This window comes from Stenella coeruleoalba, assembly GCF_951394435.1.
Source record: "Stenella coeruleoalba genome assembly, chromosome: 7".
Lineage (NCBI taxonomy): Eukaryota > Metazoa > Chordata > Mammalia > Artiodactyla > Delphinidae > Stenella > Stenella coeruleoalba.
The window spans coordinates 42,337,369-42,357,195 of NC_137153.1; the positions used below are offsets into that span (position 1 = coordinate 42,337,369).

At 46.9% G+C, this 19,827-nt stretch overlaps 1 protein-coding gene across 5 annotated transcripts in view; it reads left to right on the forward strand.

Annotated features, from left to right (window-relative positions):
- Window positions 1-19,827, forward strand: part of FAM219A (family with sequence similarity 219 member A) — a 55,617-nt gene that overhangs the window by 27,967 nt on the left and 7,823 nt on the right. For 3 of the 5 annotated variants that reach the window (XM_079925890.1, XM_079925891.1, XM_079925892.1), the window contains exon 2: window positions 19,455-19,554. In XM_079925890.1, the coding sequence (XP_079782016.1) occupies window positions 19,455-19,554 (100 nt within the window). The remainder of the gene's footprint in view (window positions 1-19,454; window positions 19,555-19,827) is intronic. The other 2 variants (XM_079925893.1, XM_079925894.1) reach the window with 1 other exon arrangement.

Below are 19,827 nucleotides of genomic sequence, written 5' to 3' on the forward strand. Positions count from 1 at the left end.
CCCCCATGTTTGCCTTCCTTACAGCGGATGCTCTGTAGTTATTGTTTTACTTAGGAGCAGTAATTATGTGACCACAAACCTTACTAAATTGAATACAATCCTGAGCATTTAGAAGAAGAAACAGTTCAGGACTCAGGGGAGGGAGCAGCCGGCTGGAAAGAAGGGCCCATGAATTCTAATCCCAGGGCTGCCGTCTGGCATTGACCTGGGACAACTCATTTACTCTCTGGCCTGGAGGCTCTTTCTAGAATCTCAGGGCCCAAATAAAAACAGATCTGGGAGCTCAGAGAGTGAAACGACCTGTCTAGACTCTCAGTGCAATTCACAGGCAAAACTGGAAGCCCCAGGTCCTACTCTTCAGCCAGAGGTTGTGTTTACTGTTTGGGGAGATTTCTTGTGGTTTTTTGTTTCTTTTTGCCATCTCCTTGCCCTTATGTCTGAACTCCCAAGAACTCCCCTACCTCGGGTGGTTCACTGCCTGGTAAACATGGCTGCAAGCCCCAGGTTGTCAGAAAGCACTCTGAACAGAGGATCAGAGCAGCCCAACCCCATCTCCCTCCAAAGGGTTTTCTGATGGTTTGGATTCCAAGCGGGCTGCCCACTCCTCTGATACTTGACAATAAGAGTTGGGCCTTACTTATATAGTGATGGGAGTGTTTATCAAGCAAAATCCGAGCCTGACCCTTGAGTCACAAAGAAAGCTGTGTCTGCTCAGCTAGCAGTGATCAGTCCCCACGAGAAGGTGACTTGGAGTTGAAATGTATGAGGGGAAGGACTATGAGAGCATGTTGTAGAGGGACCTAACGTAGCCTGGTGTTCATGGGAAGCTACTTTTTTTTTTTTTTTTGCGGTACGTGGGCCTCTCACTGTTGTGGCCTCTCCCATTGCGGAGCACAGGCTCTGGACGCGCAGACTCAGCGGCCATGGCTCACGGGGCCCAGCCGCTCCGCAGCATGTGGGATCTTCCCGGACCGGGGCACGAACCGGTGTCCCCTGCATCGGCAGGCGGACTCTCAACCACTGCGCCACCAGAGAAGCCCGGGAAGCTACTTTTAAGGAGTGATGTGTCAGCTCAGCCATGAAGGACAAGATCTAGCCAGAAGAGGAGCAGGAGGTGGGGAAGGATCTTGGTGCTCCATTAGGAGCAAAGAAGACCAGTGACGCAAAGTATAGTAAGCCAGGGGAAGAGGTGAGGTTGGGGAAACGGAAGGAAAGGCAAGTGACTGTTTATTTGCCTTCATCCTGGTCTGAGGAACTTCTTTCAAAAAAAAAAAAAAGGGCTAGTTGAGACCCACTCAAACTGCCATGGCATGCCCCCAGGGGAGGCTGGTGCCTGTTCCATCTCCCTAGCTCAGGGGACGCTCACAGGAATGCTCGGGAGAGGTGCTTCTAGCCCCAGCCTGGGGTTCACACAAATGGAGTGGTCCTCACAGCTCAGAGGAAGTAGGAGAGAGGAAGCAAGAAAGACTAGACACTTACTTTCCCTACGAAACCTCTCTGTATGTTTCTCCATTGCTTTGAACTATTTATTAATACATGACAGAAGCCGTTTCCCTATTTAGATGGTTCTGCTGGGAATTCCACACCATCGCCCCCCCTCCTGAGGTAGATAAAAAAAAAGTCAGCTTTCAAGATTTTATACTTGGATTTCAGAAACTAAATTACATTACTGCGTCCGGTGAGACGGCGCCATTGCCTGTTCCTATCTGCATGCTCCAGGCACTGCGAGGCCGATAACATCAGTGTGTTGAAGCGGCTGGATCCAGACAATTTGCAGCTGGCTGGAGCTGGGCCAGAGGGGGGTGGGTGGCAAAATTCTCTCAGAATCCAAAGCAGCCCTGTGTTGACTGTAGACTGGGATCCAGGATTCTCGGGTTCTCTCCATAGACCGTCAGTTCTCCTATCTACAGAGAGAGGACTTGTCTTAGTTCCACCTACATGTAACAGGGAGTTGATAATTACTCTCTTAAACATTGCAGTAGGATAAAATCACCAAGGATCCAATGCGTAGGTTTTCATTGGAGTGAAAGATAGAAGGGAGTAGGGGAAAGAGTGAAAGTTATAATATGAACAAGGCAGATTCCTACTGCCTATGAAATTAGGTGTCCGTATAGAAGCCAAAATACTCCTGGAAATGGTTATTCTGGGCTTCTTAGAAGCCCAGATGTGAGGCCTTGTAACTAACTTTCTGACTGCTACAAGGTTGTGGAGTGAAGAAAAAGCATTGTTCTCCTGCCAGGGGACATAGGAACTTTCTGGAGTTTCCTTTCTAATTAGAACCAAGATTTAACTCTACAGAACAAGCATCCCTTTCACAGCAAAAAATTTCCAGCTTGTTGGGTTGTTTCAAATGCATCAAATGGCATAAAACGTCCATTCAACTCTGGCAGCATTCATAGACCTATTTTTGTAAATAGCCAAACACAGTCCATCTTCTTTTTTTAAAAAATATATTTATTTTATTTATTTATTTTTGGCTGTGTTGGGTCTTCATTGCTGCACACGGGCTTTCTATAGTTGCAGCGAGAGGGGACTACTGTTTGTTGCAGTGCACGGGCTTCTCACTGCGGTGGCTTCTCTTGTTGTGGAGCATGGGCTCTAGGCGCGCGGGCTTCAGTAGTTGTGGCCCGCGGGCTTAGTTGCTCCATGGCATGTGCGATCTTCCTGGACCAGGGCTCGAACCCACGTCCCCTGCATTGGCAGGTGGATTCTTAACCACCGCACCACCAGGGAAGTGCCTCTTCATCTTCTAAACATATTTTTTTTCAAAATGCAATAGGCCCCCAAAGTCAAGGTTTGTGTCTGACCTCACTGAATTTGCCAGTCCTCTGCCCTAGCGCAGGCCTGGCTTTCCTATACCTCAGTGCCCTGCCCGCTCACCCATGGGTTCTGATGTTTGGATGCAGGAGACAGAAAAACTAGGATCTACACCAACTCTAACTGTACCATTTCTTAACTTTTCTCACAGTGGAGACATGCAGTTTAGACTCCATGACTGTATCTGATTAATAAGTAAGTCAAAAGACTCTTCAGTTTTACTTTGTTTATTTTTGCAGAAAAGTATTATTGAAGGTTTTAAAAGTGAGAAATCATGATCACTAAATAATCATGATCACTCAGAGTATAGGTTCTAAGATTGAGCCTCTGCTGGATGTTTGCGGTTGGTGGAGCAGGTGTTCCAGATTCTAGAAAAATCTCAATGCAAGCTCCTCCTCTGGGAATCCCTCTGTTCTGGATTCCCAGACTGCACCTGTTAAGTCTCTGCAGGCTTCCTGCCCAAGGACTAGAAACCCAGGGTCTTTTTCTTTTTCCTAATAAATTATTTATTTTTTATTTTTGTCTGCGTTGGGTCTTTGTTGCAGCACGTGGGCTTTCTCTAGTTGCAGTGAGCAGGGGCTACTCTTCTTTGCGGTGCGCGGGCTTCTCATCGCGGTGGCTTCTCTTGTTGCGGAGCACGGGCTCTAGGCGCCCGGGCTTCAGTGTTTGTGGCACGCAGGCTCACTCGTTGTGGCTCGTGGGCTCTAGAGTGCAGCCTCAGTAGTTGTGGCGCACAGGCTTAGTTGCTCCGCGGCATGTGGGATCTTCCCAGACCAGGGCTCGAATCCATGTCCCCTGCATTGACAGGTGGATTCTTAACCACTGAGCCACCAGGGAAGTCCCGAAACCGAGGGTCTTTGCTGCTTTTTTCCATCTTCTGGGGGTGATGACCCAAGGTAGTCAGGACTGTGGTGCAGCCAGAACTTGGGGCAACTGCACACCCCTCTGCTTGCTGTTATTTTGAGGTTGGCCAGACCCTGGTCAGAATCCCTTGCCTTCAGCCCACTCTTGCCCACACTTCCTAAGAAATGCAGACCTGCCTTGATCTCTGGACCATGGCTGGACTTCTCTATTGAAGGGTTTCTTTCTGTGGGGAGTCTCAAGCCTGCCAAGGATCAAACCCATAATTGTTGAGAAAATTGTTTCTGCTGAAATGTCAACAAACCAGAGAACGAACGGTATGTCTTGAGTTCTCTTTCTCGAGGTCTTTGAACAGCTGGCCCCTCTCTGCTGGCTCTTTCCCCCAGCCTCAACCATCCTCCAGTTTCACATTTTCCTTCTCAAAACCTTTTCCTTCCCTGACGTCCATGACATCAGTTTCTCCTTGGTGCCCTGCCTCTCTGACCGCAGCTGTCAGTCTTCTTCTGCCCCCTACTTCAATTTTGGTGTTGGCCAAATTCTTTTCTCCAACCCTTCATATTTATAGACATGCATACACACACCCCTGCCCAAAACAAAATCACTAAACTTACTCTTATTTCTGCTTCTCTGTCATTTGGTGGCATCACAATTCACCCAGGCACCTGAGTCAGGAAGAAACCTGGGAGTTATCCTTGCCTATGTCTTTCCCTCAAACACAGATCCAATCAGCCACTGAGCCCTGGCAGTTTGACCTCGACATGTTTTTCTTTTCCGTCCCCTTTTCTCCAACCCCACTGACGCTGCCTTTTTCCAGCTTTTATCACCTCTTGCAATGGCTCTTATCTAGTGCCCTGCCTCTAGTTTAACCATTCCTTCTCATTCTCCCCACACTGCTCCCAGAGTGATCTGTCTCTATAAATCTGACAATGGGCTTAAAATCCTTCAATGCCTCCCCATTATTTCCAGTTAAAGTCCAAAGCCCTGAACATGACTCACAAAGCCCTTCATGATTTTAAGCCTTCATCCCGTTCTAGTCTCATCACCTGCCACTTCACCCTCTACCATTTAACATCCCAGCAAAATTGAGCTATTCCTTTTGCCATATAGTCATGCGTGTCTTCTTCCCCACTACTTTCTTTTCTTTTTTGTTCTCTATTCCTTTCTTCATCTGGTTCACTTCTACCTCACCCTTCATGCTTTAGCTTTCTTTGAAGAAGTCTTCTCTAATTCCTAAGGGCGGGATAGATGCTTTTATCTTGTGTATCTAAAATACTCAATACAAACCTCTGTTCTAGCCCTTGGCATATTATTAAAATTATCTGCTTATTCATTTACCTTACTGGCCTATGAGCTCTTCATGGGCAAAGACCACATTATCTTTGTATCAGCAGCACCCAGCACAGTGCCTAGAATATAATATAATAGAAAATGTGGGACCAGAACTGAATTAGTGGCTGCGACCTTTTTATTTCGTTTTCTTGTGCTGCCCTCTGCTTTTCTCTCGTGGGCTCAGCATTCACAGCTCCCAGTGCTTTTTCTTGCTTGCTGCTTCCTGCCAGTCTCTCTCTCTCTCCATCTTGAGTTATTGACTGCTTCAGTGGCTCTAATATTTTCTTCCTATGGAGAACTCATTGAGCAGGAGGCTGGTGATGAGAAAGCATGCATGCCATTTTCTAAAGAGGGGCTCCAAGTATCGGCTGAGCACTGGAGACATGATTAGACTAGTACCAGCCTTCAAAGTGCCTGCTTTACAAGACCACAGTCCCACGGCTATGGAAGTTCTAGTGTGTTGTTAATCTCATGACTTTATCTGATGTCTTTGAGGAGGGGCTGGGATATTTTTAAATGAGCAAATTAGATTCAAATCCTAGTGCTACCACCTTCAAAGTGTGACTTTGAACGTATTGCTTTATACAACCAGGTTCTTCATTTTTAAAACAGGAATGATATCTACCTTACTTGGTCTTTTAGGAGGATTAAATGAGATAACATACATAAAGCATCTAGCACCATAGCTATACATATATCAGGTGTCCAAGAGATCTTAAACAATTTGAAATTCCAGAAGAACCACACCTGGGCTAAGTTGTTCTGAACAGCTCCCTGCCTGGGCCCAGCCAGAGCTTTTAGCAGAGCTGCCTCCCCAACATGAGCTTTGGGCAGTCTCCCTAATCTCCTCCCCCACCAAGCCATCATGCTGTCTTCACACTAAGAATGTAACCAGATTAAGGCTGGGGCAGAGAGCTCTTTGAGGGGCTGCCTGTGCATGGTGTAGGTGTAGAAGGGCTGGCCTAGAGCCTTGCTATTCAAAGTGTGGTCCCTGTACTAAGAACACTGGTATCACCCGGGAGCTTTTGTGAAATGTGTATACTCAGGCTCCACTCCAGACCTGCTGAATCAGAATCTGCATTTAAACAACATCCCCAGGTGATCTGTGTGCACATTAATGTTTAAGAAGTACTACCCTAAATTTTATTCCCTGTTATCGGCGTACATAAAATTTTGGAAGCTACTGTCATTAAAGTGCACTAAAACTGAAAAAAAAAAAAAAGAAGAAGTACTATCCTAGAGGTACACAGATAAGCTCAGCAGGTATGGAAGGATGTAAGCTGTACAGGTGTGTCAGAACTGTCTAGAAGAGATGAAGCCTGCTCGGGTGTCTTCAGAGCAAAAGAGGTGTTCCTCAGAGGTGTGGGCTCAGAGCTACAGGGGGTCTTTGAGTAGGTATTGGTTATTTGTCGTTTCAGGGTCCCTTCCTGTGGATGCCTCAGGAATGAGGTTGTACCCTTGAGTTATCCATTCAGTGTCACTGCACCAGCCAGGGAGTGACAGGTGGGCAGGGAAAGACTCTGTCCCACCTTGAGCCTGGGGAGCCCTCCAGCAGGGACCCCAAGACCATCTAACTTTGCAGATGAGTATTGTTTCCCTGGAAAGATGCGTAATCAGCAACTGGCTGGCTTCACAGCTGAAAACTTGCCTTGAGCTTGTGCTAGTCCAGAATCTCCCCTTCCCCCTACTCTTCCACCACCAACTGGCCACTCGAAGAACTGACTTCTCTAGGGAAACTCAGATAGGGTTCATGAGCCTTTATGGCTCTTCTTCCCTTCTCTGACCTCCTCCACTTCTGAGCTGGGCCATTGAGCTGCCAGGAGCCCTTAGCATTGACCTCCCTGCTGCACAAAGCAGGCCTGGTGAGAGTGACTGCCTGAGGCAGTGAGGGTTTGTTTCACCAGAGCTACCATATCTTTCTCTTAGGACTCTGAATCCCTGTTTGCCTTCCCAATAAAAACACTTCTCAGCCACCCACCTAGATCCTCTCGACCCTTCCCTGTGGGAGAGTTGTCTGTGCATCTCAGTGGTTAAGGAAAAGCCCCTGATGTACTCAACCCACTACATTTCTGTACTTGACCCACAGAAATGGGGTGGGCTGAGTGCCCTGTGGCAGAGTAGGGGTTGTACTAGCAGCAGCATTAAAAAGTAGTAAGAATACGGACTTCCCTGGTGGCGCAGTGGATAAGTGCACGCTCCCAATGCAGGGGGCCTGGGTTCGATTCCTGGTCAGGGAACTAGAGCCTACATGCATGCCGCAACTAAGGGTTCGCATGCCACAACTAAGGAGCCCACGTGCTGCAACTAAGGAGCTGGTGAGCCGCAACTAAGGAGCCCACCGGCCACAACTAAGACCTGGTGCAACCAAATAAATAAATATTTTTTAAAAAGAAGATTAAAAAAAGTAGTAAGAATAGCATCCTAGTCCCAGCGCTAAGCCTCACCAGTCATTGCTCTAAACCCTCTTGCCAAAGTACCCATTGACCCAATAGCTGAGCCTCTGCTTTGATCAAGCTCCTTCCCAGGCCTGACCCTCTTTGTCAGGGAGGATAACAAACCTCCACTGCCATCACTCTCTCCTCTGTGCTCCCACCACCCTTCATGTATTCCTACCTCCCATGCTCCTCTCTCTGCATAAAATAGGCTAATTTGTGTGTCTGTCAACTCCCCACCTTTCAACTAAAGTCCTCTTGGCAAGAACCAGGTCTTGGTGTTTTTCCCTCCCCAAAATGCATTGTGCCCTGCCTGCCCCTTGTTGGTCTTCAGTGAACATCAAGTTGTTTTTTTTTAAACAAATTGCAAGCTCTCCAATGCTTAATTATTGGGATGACAAAAAGGAAAGAACAGGAGACTGCTCTGGCCAGAGAGCTGAGTTTTAGAACTGCAAGGTGTCTGTGTGAGCAGAAAGTGGTGCTTGCCAGGCATAATGGAGGTTAGAGAGTTAGAAGAGGATGAAAAGGAGAGGAAAGGCAGGGGCAGGAAATGCCACAGAGAGGAGCTATTTGATACCAGCCCTCAAGTCCATTGTCCATCGCAGTTGAGTAGCTCTTTACTCTTCCAAGGCCAGAGGAGAGGGATCAGAGATGGCAGCTCTGGGAAGGCCTCCCATAGACTTTCAGACTACTACTTTGCTTTCTTGGGAAATCAAGGAGTGCAAAAGATTCAAGAACCAGTGCCGTCCTGGCTCACTCAGTCTCTTGAGTAATTGAAACTTATCAAAAATCCTCAAGTGAGATTTGGAGCCAAGATCCAGATGAGATCCACAAGTATTCTGGGCCGAGACCAAATGTCAACGTTTGTTGACATTTCTCTTGCTTCAGCTTCCTATCATGTGCTGACTGGATGAAGGACCAATCTCAAGGACTCTCCAACCAAATGCCCTCTGTCAATTCCTTGGCAGCATCTCTCCTCAGTGTTCTGTGCCTCCTTCCTTACACTGGGGAACTAGAATCCACATCCTGGAAAGAAACTGAAGGATCCTCTGGACCACATTCCTTAAAGCTTTAGTATCCCTGAACATCTGGTCCCCTTTTTTCTCCCTCCTTTGGGCCCTTCCAGAACCCCAAATTCCCTTGCCTTTCCCCACTCCCTTGATTTTATTTTTTTAATAAATTTATTTATTTATTTATTTGGCTGCCTTGGGTCTTTGTTGCTGTGCGCGGGCTTTCTCTAGTTGCGGCGAGCGGGGGCGACTCTTCGTTGTGGTGCGCAGGTCTCTCATTGCGGTTGGCTTCTCTTGTTGCGGAGCACGGGCTCTAGAGCGTGGGCTTCAGTAGTTACGGCTTGCGGTCTCTGTAGTTGTGGCGCACGGGCTTAGTTGCTCCACGGCATGTGGGATCTTCCCGGACCAGGGCTCAAACCCATGTCCCCTGCATTGGCAGGCGGATTCTTAACCACTGCGCCACCAGGGAAGCCCTCCCTTGATTTTAGAATCATTTCTATGAAAGGTCTCATCTCCAAAGTCTGTGTTGGCCGAAACTGAATTAAAAAAGAGAAGGGACTGCTTCCTCTTCACTGACCACCCTCATCCCATCTTCTCCTCCTGCCTCAAGCCCTGCCAGTCAATCTTTTTTTTTTCCATTGTGGTAAAATATACATAACATAAAATTTACCATTTTAGCCATTGTTGATCTACTTTTTAAAGATCTTTACACCTTCCCCCGTTTCTTCATTAAGTGAGATGGTCTTTCCCTAAAGAGGTTGAAATGGGAGCAGGTGAGGGGGAAGCAGGATTTGGGGCTCAAAAACCTCTCAGAGCACAATACTGTATAGGCCAAAACCTGTGTCTCTAGCTGGTCCAAGGAAAGACAGGTGCCTCCTCAACATCTGGCTCAGAGGATGAGCTTGAGGGTAGGGATGAAGGTCAGGGACTAGGCCAAGTCAAGCCTCCCAGAGGAACCAAGGTTTCTCAATTTCTGGCCCTGGCTCCTATCTCCTGGGTCACGAGGGTTGTCCCCTGGGCCTTTATGCAGAGGCTTCCCCCATGCCGTAGCTGCTACAGTGGGTGTCCCTGAGTTGAGGCACTTGTCCTGTCTCCCAAACAAAGGCTTTTTGGTCATAGCGTTTCCAGGTGAGTAGAAATGGGAATGAATAGTAGAACATCAATCTAGGATAAGCAGTCCTAACCATGAAGAAGGCAAAGCAGGATTCTAAATCTTTTTAAAAACTCACTGGTCCCTTGTCTCCCCATTTAAAAAATGAGTACAGTTCTTTGCCATCCCAGTACTAGCTTCGTATCTTTCACCATCTTTTTCTCTCCCTGTTTCTGAGTAGCTATTTTTGAAAACTCAGTAATGCATAAGAGAGTAGGAACTGCCACTCTCTCTGGAATAACTCCAGAGCCATTTTGGTTAATTGGCTCACCCCAAGTCTGAAAGCAAAGGAGACTTACTCTGTGAGGTTTGCCTCCTGGCTCTGTAATTTCAGCCACAGTTCCTACAGCTGATGTGCTGGCACAGGCCAGGGACCAGCTGAAGCATGGTGGCCAGCTACTAACTAGGCAGTACTGGTGCTCCACTTAGAGCCTTTCCCAAGCTGCAGTGTTAATAGTCTTCTCTCCTTTTGTTCTTAATTGGTGGCCTCAAGTCAGGAGATTTTGTCTGGCAGATGATGCCCAGAGGAAATTCTATTCTTTGAAAGAAGATTCCCCAGAGGGAACCAGGTAAATAAGGACTGGAGCAGAGCTCTCTTGGAAGATGATAGATAGATGTGATGACCTGAAATGCCTCGGTACACAGCAAAAAATAAAATACTAAAAGGCCTGCTATACCTCTTGGTCATGACTGGAGGCATTGTAAATTGGAACAGTCCTTTGGGAAAGCAGTTTGGCAATATGTATCAAGAATCTTAAAAGCGCTCATGCTTTTTTACTTAGTAATTCTACTTTATTTAAGAAATCATCCTAAATGCAAATATATATGGATTTCAGTGTAGCATTATTTATAATAGTGAAAAAGTACAAACCACCTGAATGTCCAAAATAAGTAAATGGTTAAAAAGTTATTGTACATCCCCTCTATGGCTATTATGCAGTCATTAAGCTGATGGTTAAGAAAGCTATATAAAACTATAGAGAGTTGATTATGTCCTAATACTAGTTTTTTTAAATACAGTATAAGATACAGTGTGTTTTTTTAAAAATGTTGTTCTATGCCTATTTATTAGTTGGTACTTACTGGTTACAGTAACAAAATCCAACTCAAGCTAGTATAAGCTAAAAAGGCAACTAGACAGTAAGGACACTAGATTTTCTCATAGTATCTAAGGACAGGCATGACGTCAAACCTTAGAAGGGTAGGGCAAGTTCTAGAACCAGAACCTGAAACCTAGGGAAGGCTTTCTCTGTCTCTTGTGTTTGCTTCTTCCTGAACATCAGCTTTATTCTTGTCTCCCTGCCCAATGGCCTTCTCTCCTACCTAATCTACAGTCTTGAGCTTTACATCTCCTCATCATCCCACTTCCCAATTCTGGGGGAGGCTCTGATTGGCTCTGCCTGGTCTAAGCAAGGGCAAGACCACACAAAACCAACATGGTACCTAGAAGCCCACCCCTGTGACCATGAGGACAAGAGAAACACCAGCTCCCAGAGAGGGAAACCCCCTATTGTTGCTACTGTAGTATACACGGAAGACTCAAATACACTAGAACATTAACAAAGATTACCTCCAAGTGGTAAAACTCAAGGTGATTTTTTTTAAATTTTGGCATGTATTACTTTATAATAGAAAAATCTATTAAACTCACCATGGCTAAAGCTGTTACTAGCCATGGGGTTCTGCATTTTGATTCTCCCAATGACAGCCACCACAAAGATACTAAAGCTTGGTGGTGCTTGTTTTTGGTAATGAATTCCATCCTAGGAGCTGTTTAAGGAAACAGAAAATCTTCAGTTACACACAGGACTAACTTGAGTTCATGAACTCTAGCCCAGCCATAAGAATCCTTTCCACTTCTTTCTGGGGAACTTTCTTTATCCCATAATGCTGTGCAGAAGTGTGGTGTGTGTGGAGAAAGTGTGCTTTCCTTCTCTACTACCAGCACCCAGTCCAGAGCTGAAAAGGAATGGACACTCAGTGTGTTGACTTTGTTTGAATTGAGTCTTCTTTTAGAGAAAAACCTTGAAGATTGAGGGGATTTAGACTGGTAAGAGAGGCCTCCCTGAGCTCGACAGGATCCTCTGCCCCCTCTCCCAAATTCAGGCTTCACAGACTTTCCCAGCTCTTCTGTTCTTCTTCCCCTCTTTGTAAGAGCTACGAACAGTACTTGGAAAGACTGTCTCCCTTGTTTCCCTGATTCTCCTTCAGATATCCCCCAAAAGACCTTATGCCTGAGAGAGGTCTTTGTCCTTCCCTATAAGTGGGACTCCTAAGGGCCCACTTATGTGTCCTAAAAGGACTGAAGTCCTGGCCAATTGCCTGGCAATTCAGGCAGCTCCTGGAGAAATCCTGGTGAAGGGGGAGATAGGGAATAAAAGTGGGAGCTGCCCAACAACTGGACTCAGGAAATGGGACTCAGGACTTCAGATCGTACCGCAGAGCAGGAACTGTCATTGGCCAAATAATTCTCTTTTTTTTCCCACATCTTTACTGGAGTATAAATGCTTTACAATGTTGTGTTAGTTTCTGCTGTACAACAAAGTGAATCAGCTATGTGTATACATATGTCCCCATATCCCCTCCGTCTTGAGCCTGCCTCCCACCCTCCCTATCCCATCCATCTAGGTCATCACAAAGCACCGAGCTGATCTCCCTGTGCTGTGCAGCAGCTTCCCACTAGCCATCCATTTCACATTTGGTAGTGTATATATGTTAATGCTACTCTCTCACTTCATCCCAGCTTCCCCTTCCCCCCACCCCATGCCCCCAAGTCCATTCTCTACGTCTGCGTCTTTATTCCTGCCCTTCCACTAGGTTCATCAGTACCACTTTTTAAAATTCCATATATATGCGTTAGCATACGGTATTTGTTTTTCTCTTTCTGACTTACCTTACTCTGTATGACAGATTCTAGGTCCATCCACCTCACTACAAATAACTCAATTTCGTTCCATTTTATGGCTGAGTAATATTCCATTGTATATATGTACCACATCTTCTTTATCCATTCATCTGTTGATGGACATTTAGGTTGCTTCCATGTCCTGGCAATTGTAAATAGTGCTTCAATGAACATTGTGGTACATGTATCTTTTTGAATTATGGTTTTCTCGTGGTATATGATGTGCCCAGTAGTGGGATTTCTGGGTCATATGGTAGCTCTATTTTTGGTTTTTTAAGGGACCTCCATACTGTTCTCCATAGTGGCTGTATCAATTTACATTCCCACCAACAGTGCAGGAGAGTTCCCTTTTCTCCACACCCTCTCCAGTATTTATTGTTTGTAGATTTTTTGATGATGGCCATTCTGACCAGTGTGAGGTTGGCCAATTAATTCTCATGTTGAGATGTTGAGTCAGAGAGAGATGAATGCCTTAGAGGCTGAATGAACAGCCATCTTCAGGGAAGTAGAGAGGTCTAACCAATGCCTAGACTGGTACTGAATATTCTTGGACTGGAGGTTAGGTTTCTGCCAAGCCATGGACATTGGATACAAAGGCATAGTGTTGCCTTTTTGGGATCTCCCTCTAAATACTGATGTCTAAACATGCTTATTACCACCCATTGCCAAGAGATGTTTTTGGGGAGTGGCATAACCCTGCAGGGGACCACAGCCCCAGGTAGCTTCTGAGCCGAACAAGTTGTGACAGAAACAGAGTTGGTCTTTGATACCCTATCTTGCATCATCTACCTGTCAGAGAGTGGCCTGATCTCCAGATCTTTCCCTGTTTTCCCATTTCCTTGTCAGCACTACCTTTCTTCCTGGCCCTGTTCCTGCTCTAATTCTGTCCTGCTTCCTGCTTTCACCCAGGGGAATTGAACAAGGTACAGACATGACTCTATTCCAGAGGTAGCCTTTCAGTATTTCATAACTCAGAACTGCCTCCACCAACTCCCTCCTAAAACTAGAGGAAAATTCATGTGTGTTAGGGGAAGAAAGTTTAGATAATGTTGGTGCAAGCGCTTTCCCTCTTCATATCTCATTCTAAATCCATTTCAATTTCCATCTTCCAGAAAATTAGTGCTTGAAGGTGAGGACAGAAGTTACCTTTCCTGTGGGAAAGTGAAAATTGAATCATGTCGTTTGAATCATCTGTGCTCAGTCCACAAGACAAAGGCAGAATTGTTCAGCACCACGGAGAGTACCTTTCATCTTGAAGATGAGATCAAGGGTGGGTGAAAGATGAGGATTGTGTAGCTGGGACCCCCACCAGTCTGATCTCCTTCCACTCCTGGCTAGCCACCAAGTGTCCCTCTTTTCCTCAATCCCTTAGCATTCACCCCCTTCTTTACTTAACTAGGCTTTTAGGAATGAACTCCCTTACCTTTCCACCCACCTTTCTGCCTCCATGTTATCTGCATCCCCCACCCATCTTCACCTCCCTTCCATTTCAGCAAGGAGCCTTCCTCCTCTGGTCTGATTCTGGTTCCATCTTCTCTTGACTCCTCAAAGACCATGCTCCATCAAACATCTCCTTGTTGACCCAGCTTCCTTCCCTTCAGTCTAGGACAGTGGTCAGGTGTTCCCTAGCTCCAAAGAGTCCTTCAGCTCCAAAGCTCCCTCTGACAGTCATTCACTCTCATTCCTTCTCTTCTCAGTTTAGCTCCTTGAAAAAATAGCCTGTGTTCACTGTCTCTACTTCCTCATCTCCTATTCCCTCCTAAATCCCCTGGAATCTGGGCTCTGTTCTTACCATTCAACCAAAACTCTGTTTGCTGAGGCCACCTGTGACTTCCTTATTTCTAAATATTGTCTTTGTCTTATAGACTCATGTGTTTATTTGACCCTGTTGATTTCTTCCACCTTGAAACTACTTGAAGGTCTCCCTAGATCTTTTTCTACATCTCGTCTTTCTGCTCCTACTCAGTCTTCTTCTTCCACTCATTCCCTAAGATTGGATGCTCCTCAGGACTCCATTCTTGGCTCCTATCTCTTTTCACTGTGCTCATTCTTCCTGAGAAGACTTATTCTCCTCTGTGGGCTTCCACCACCACCAGTCCACATCTCTTTCCTGAGATCCCAAACCTCAGTTCCTACTGACTAATGATGCCATCTAAGTGTCCAAAAGCCACTTCAAGGCTCAACATGTCCCATACTGAGCTCATCTAATTTTCCCTGAGTGTAGTTATGCCTTCTCCTGCATTGTCTGTTTTAGTAATTAGCGCCCCTTTCCCAATTACTCCAAACAGAAAACTAGGAATGTCTGGACTCTTTCTTCTACATCTTATCTCTAAAGTCTACTCTACCCTCTTTAACATCCTCCTTTCTGGCCTTTTATCTTCTGCTTCTGTTTAGCTCAGGTCCCTGTCATCTCCTGCTGGCACTGTTGCAGTAGTTTTCTGACCTCCAGTCTCATTCCCTTCCCCTCCATCTTCTATATGGCTATGAGAGGGTCCTTCTCCACCTCAAATCTGATCATGTTACTCCCCCACTCAAGGCTTCACTGGCTTCCCCATCATATTCTTTTTTTTTTTTGCTGTACGCGGGCCTCTCACTGTTGTGGCCCCTCCCACTGCAGAGCACAGGCTCCGGACGCGCAGGCTCAGCGGCCGTGGCTCACGGGCCCAGCCGCTCCACGGCATGTGGGATCTTCCCGGACCGGGGCACAAACCCATGTCCCCTGCATCGGCAGGCGGACTCTCAACCACTGAGCCACCAGGGAAGCCCTCCCCATCATATTCTGAGTAAAGAACAAAATCAAGACCCATCCTCTCCCACAGTCTGAGCCCTCCTGGCCCCACAACTTTATTTCCTGCCACTTTTCATCATGCCTTCTAGATTTCAACTATAGCAAAATACTGTTCCTTGAATATACAATGCTTGTTTCAGGCTTCTGAGCCTTTGCAGATGTTCCCTGAACATCCTTCCTCCTTCCTCTTAAGCTAACTGGTGAACTGATGTTTTGAGATCTTTTCAAGTGTCTTCCTCTGTGAAGTTTTCTCTGACTTCTTTGTTCCTTTCCCTCTACTTTTATGGCCCTTGTTACATTTACTGATAATTACTGGGAGTTCCTCAAGGATGGGCCTGTTTCTGTTTATCTTTATGAGCCCCAGGCCTACCACTCTTAAATAAGTGAGAGAAATGCAGCATAATGAAGTGAGGCGAGAGAGAAGACAGAATGCCCCCTGATCAGGCCCCTCCTCCCTCTGTGGAGGGAGCATCTATTCCACAGACACCTTCGCACATAAGCCAGGCCCCCACATGTGTGGTGCCAGGGCTGCTGCTGTGGATCAGTCACTGCCAGGACACATTGTTCATGATTGTGTGGGTCCCACGGAGCCTGTACTAATAAAAACTTTATAGCTAGCACAAATGTAGTGCTCAGTATGTAGTATACTAACTACTATTCTAAATGCTTACATAGTAAGCACTAGATTACATAGTATCACTTTATCCTCACAGAAACCTTTGACATAGGTATTAGTATTAGTCCCACTCTACAGATGAGGAAACTAAATCCCAGATCACACAGCTAGTAAACGGAGGAGCCAGGATTTTCTTTTTTAAAGAGGGATCTTTTTTTTTTTTTTAAATTTTAGAGGATTTTTAACTTTTTAAAAACACTTATCTAGGCTGCACCAAGTCTTAGTTTTGGCATGCGGGATCTTTGTTGCGGCATGAGAGATCTTTAGTTGCAGCATGCGGACTCCTTAGTTGCAACATGTGGACTCTTAGTTGCAGCATGCGGACTCTTAGTTGCAGCATGCATTGCAGGATCTAGTTCCCTGACCAGGGATCGAACCCGGGCTCCCTGCATTGGGAGTGCAGAGTCTTATCCACTGGATCACCAGGGAAGTCCCCAGGATTTTTTAAAAGAATAGTCTAAACTGGTCTCCCTGTATTGTTTTCTCTGTTTTCCCGTAAATTTAATAAGTTCTATAGTAAAGCATTTTTAAAAGATTTGACTAAATCAATGTGTTTTAAACCCCTCCCCCACCCTTTTTAAAAAAGCAATAAAACCCTTTCTTCAACCAAAATCTTGAAGAAAGGCTGATATGTAAATGAAATCAAAACGGATCTATTCTGGTTGAAGGCAAGCCAGATCCCCTCCTATTACTTTCCTCTCTCACTCAGCCCTGCCCAAGGCACAGGGCTCAGGAAACACAGTTGAATGAAAAGCACTGGACCAGACTAACTCTTAAAGATTCTTCTGGCACTTTTTCCTTCCTCTAGTTATACTGGCTTTGCATTGGCCATTAGCCTATATATTCTGTCTCAGAAACCGTGAGACTGAGCTATTAATCATCTCTGTAGTCTTTGGAGAATTTGTATGCAGGGTTGTAGAAACACAGGTTGCTGTTAGAGTTGCATTTCAATGTCTGTCTCTGCTGAGTGTTTATTAATAATCTTGCTAATCGCCACTCTAGTTCCTGGATCTAGCTAACTCCTGTCAGGTGTCCTTGGGGGGCATTTTAAATTCTCCCTGATTTCTTGGAGCCAGATGCTTCCTTCTGCCTGGACTCCTCTCTGATACTTATATTCATGAATATTTCACATTTAATCTCCCTGATTACATTTCCATGTGATGGTCATGGTGCATTGGCTGCATGTCTCAGGAAAGACATACAGGAAGCCCATAGTAAAGGATTGAGTTTGCAGGCACAGTGCCAGAGATCTTTGTTCCTGCCACTAAGATGGCCTTCTATCATGGACAATGACGGGGAGATGCTGAATGATGAGTTTGCATGGGTCCTCTCAGTTGAGGGCTTTGCACCCTGGCTCTTGACCCAAAGGGACTGGCAGTTTCACTCAAGGATCAAATGCCACTAGGACCTGCCCAGTGGCCGCAGGGACCACACGTGGGTCCCTGTGACCAGAGTTGCTCAACAGCTTCCCAGCCCCCCATCCTTCCTGCACCACCTCCCTCCAGTGTTGCTACCTAGTACTTCCAGCCTGAGAGAAGAAACTCTGATGAACTCATCTGCACTGAGGAGGGAAAGTTAGCCCCAAATGCCTGAGAGCCTGAGTTCTTAAAGTTAGCTGTTGGAGGAGGCAGGGATGATGGTCAAAGAGGCAAGATGAGCCAAGGGGCATAGTGTCCTGGAAGCCAGTGGAGGAAACCATTTCCAAATGGATGTGGTATGTGTGACATGTGACAAATGCTACAGAAAAAGTAGAGGAAATTGGAAATCTGCCACTGCTTCCCTGGTAGGGCTCCACAGGCACGTTTTATGGGTTTTACCCTTTGAGAAGCCCGCCCTCAGGCTGCTTTGGAAGTGAGCCTTCCCTGCAGCCTAGGGCTCAGCCATCATGTCTCCACGTTCCCTACAGGCAGCACTTGCGAGGCTGTTTTGACCACAGAGAGGCATGTAAAGGCCACTAGAGGCCTCCTGCTCCAGGGCTGCAGGGGATAGATGCTGCCAGTAATCAGTCTCCCAAGAAGGAGCTGAGCTAGGGAGGCAGAGGATGAGGGACTTGGAAAGACTGTGGCATGGGAAGTTGCCTGCGATACAGGCACTGCAGCTCCCCGCCCCCCCTCACACCTGTTCTACCTTCCTGTCCCATCCCCCTCAAGGAGAGCTAAGGATGGAAGTCGAAGCAGAGGACACAGGCCCAGGTTCTGTCCTCGGGAACTCACAAACCACTATGGCAACACAGCCCACCCTGGGCCTTGCACTCTGAATGGCCTGAGGAAACACAGACAAGGCCAGGATTTCCCTCCCAAACATTCTAGACTTCTCCCTTTTCCCTTAGTGACAAGCATGTTTTCATCCCCACTGCTTCATTCTAAAGGGAACAGAAATCACCCTAATGGCTATATACCCTTCCCTTGATGGGTCACCAGAAGCCACTCAGATCCCTGGGCCTGGAGCATTCTGCCTGCCTATCTGTCTGCGCTCCCTGTCCCCAGAGGCAGAGCAGGCACAGCCCTGGATCCTCTCTGCAATCCTTAGACCTTAGGCATACCACTCTGTGACCCTAGGCAGATGGTTAGGGTGGTAGCACCTGTATCAATGGTTGGTCATTAGTTTCTCAGGGAGAATGTATATGGCTCCAGCCCCTTCCAACTGACTGAGGCAGGGTGGGCCAAGGCCCTGGATCTTGTAGCAGAGATTTGGGGTGTTTGGGAGGGAATAGTGAGACTAGAGTAGGACTCTGGGCAGCACGGCGCCCATCGCAATGGGAAGAAGTCAGTAAGGAGGGCAGTGAGGGAGACCGAAACAGTTGCAGACCCTGGACGACGCACAGGATACATGCTTTCCTACGTTCCTTGTCATCTGTAGCATCAAGCCCTGTGTGGGCAACACAGGACTAACTGGCCACCAGATGATTTGTCATTATTTGTCTTCTCACCTACCATTCCCAGCCAACCATTTAGGTTCTCGCAGGAGACACTCTTTAGCACTCATCTGTGAAATGGAGAAGTCCTCATTAGAACGGCTGTGGCTGCAGCCTTGAAGTCTAGCCTGGTTTGGACAGTCAGTTCTCTGGATCCTGTGAAGGGGAAACAGAGGGAGAAGGCCTGTCTCAGGGAGCACCTACCCTGACCTAATGCAGACTTAAACTCACAGGAATCTAGAAAGACCATTCCAAACAAGTACATAGGAAGGGCCCTGAGGAACAGGGCAACGAGTATGGGAGGTTGGAGAAGGTGGTCCTTTGGGTTTAAGGAATTGCGGTAGGCTTCCTGGGGGAGGTGGATCACACAGGACTTAAAAGATAGACACCCAGGTGGGCGTAAGTAGCTCTTCCACCCAGCTCAGTGTCTTCCTCCCGTGGTAGATGGGTCTGTCCCTCCCTCCCTGAATACCCTGCCTGCTGCCAGGGAAAAATACCTCCAGAGGACAGGTGAGAGCAGCCCACTGTGTTCACTTCCTAACAGCTCCCTATCTCTCTGCTTTCTCCCCCAGGACCCAGCCGCCGCCTCCATCTCAGACGGAGACTGTGACGCCCGGGAGGGTGAGTCAGTAGCCATGAATTACAAACCATCCCCGCTCCAAGTGAAGCTGGGTGAGTGTGTCTGGGGGGTGAGGGAAATGTGGGGAGTGGACAGACAAGGTGCTCTGGGCTGGGTTTACAATGAGGTACCACAAATAAACCAACTCAGGCTAGCTGATTCCAAGACTCCAGCCACCAAGTCATTGGCACCGCCAGGCACCTTATCTCCTGCAAGGCCAAGAGGGAAATTACAGTTCTCTACAGGAGCCCAGAACTCTAGAGGCATCTCTGAGGCCAAGAAAGCTCCAGGTATTCCAGGGGATAGCTGCAGGGGTGAAAGCATGG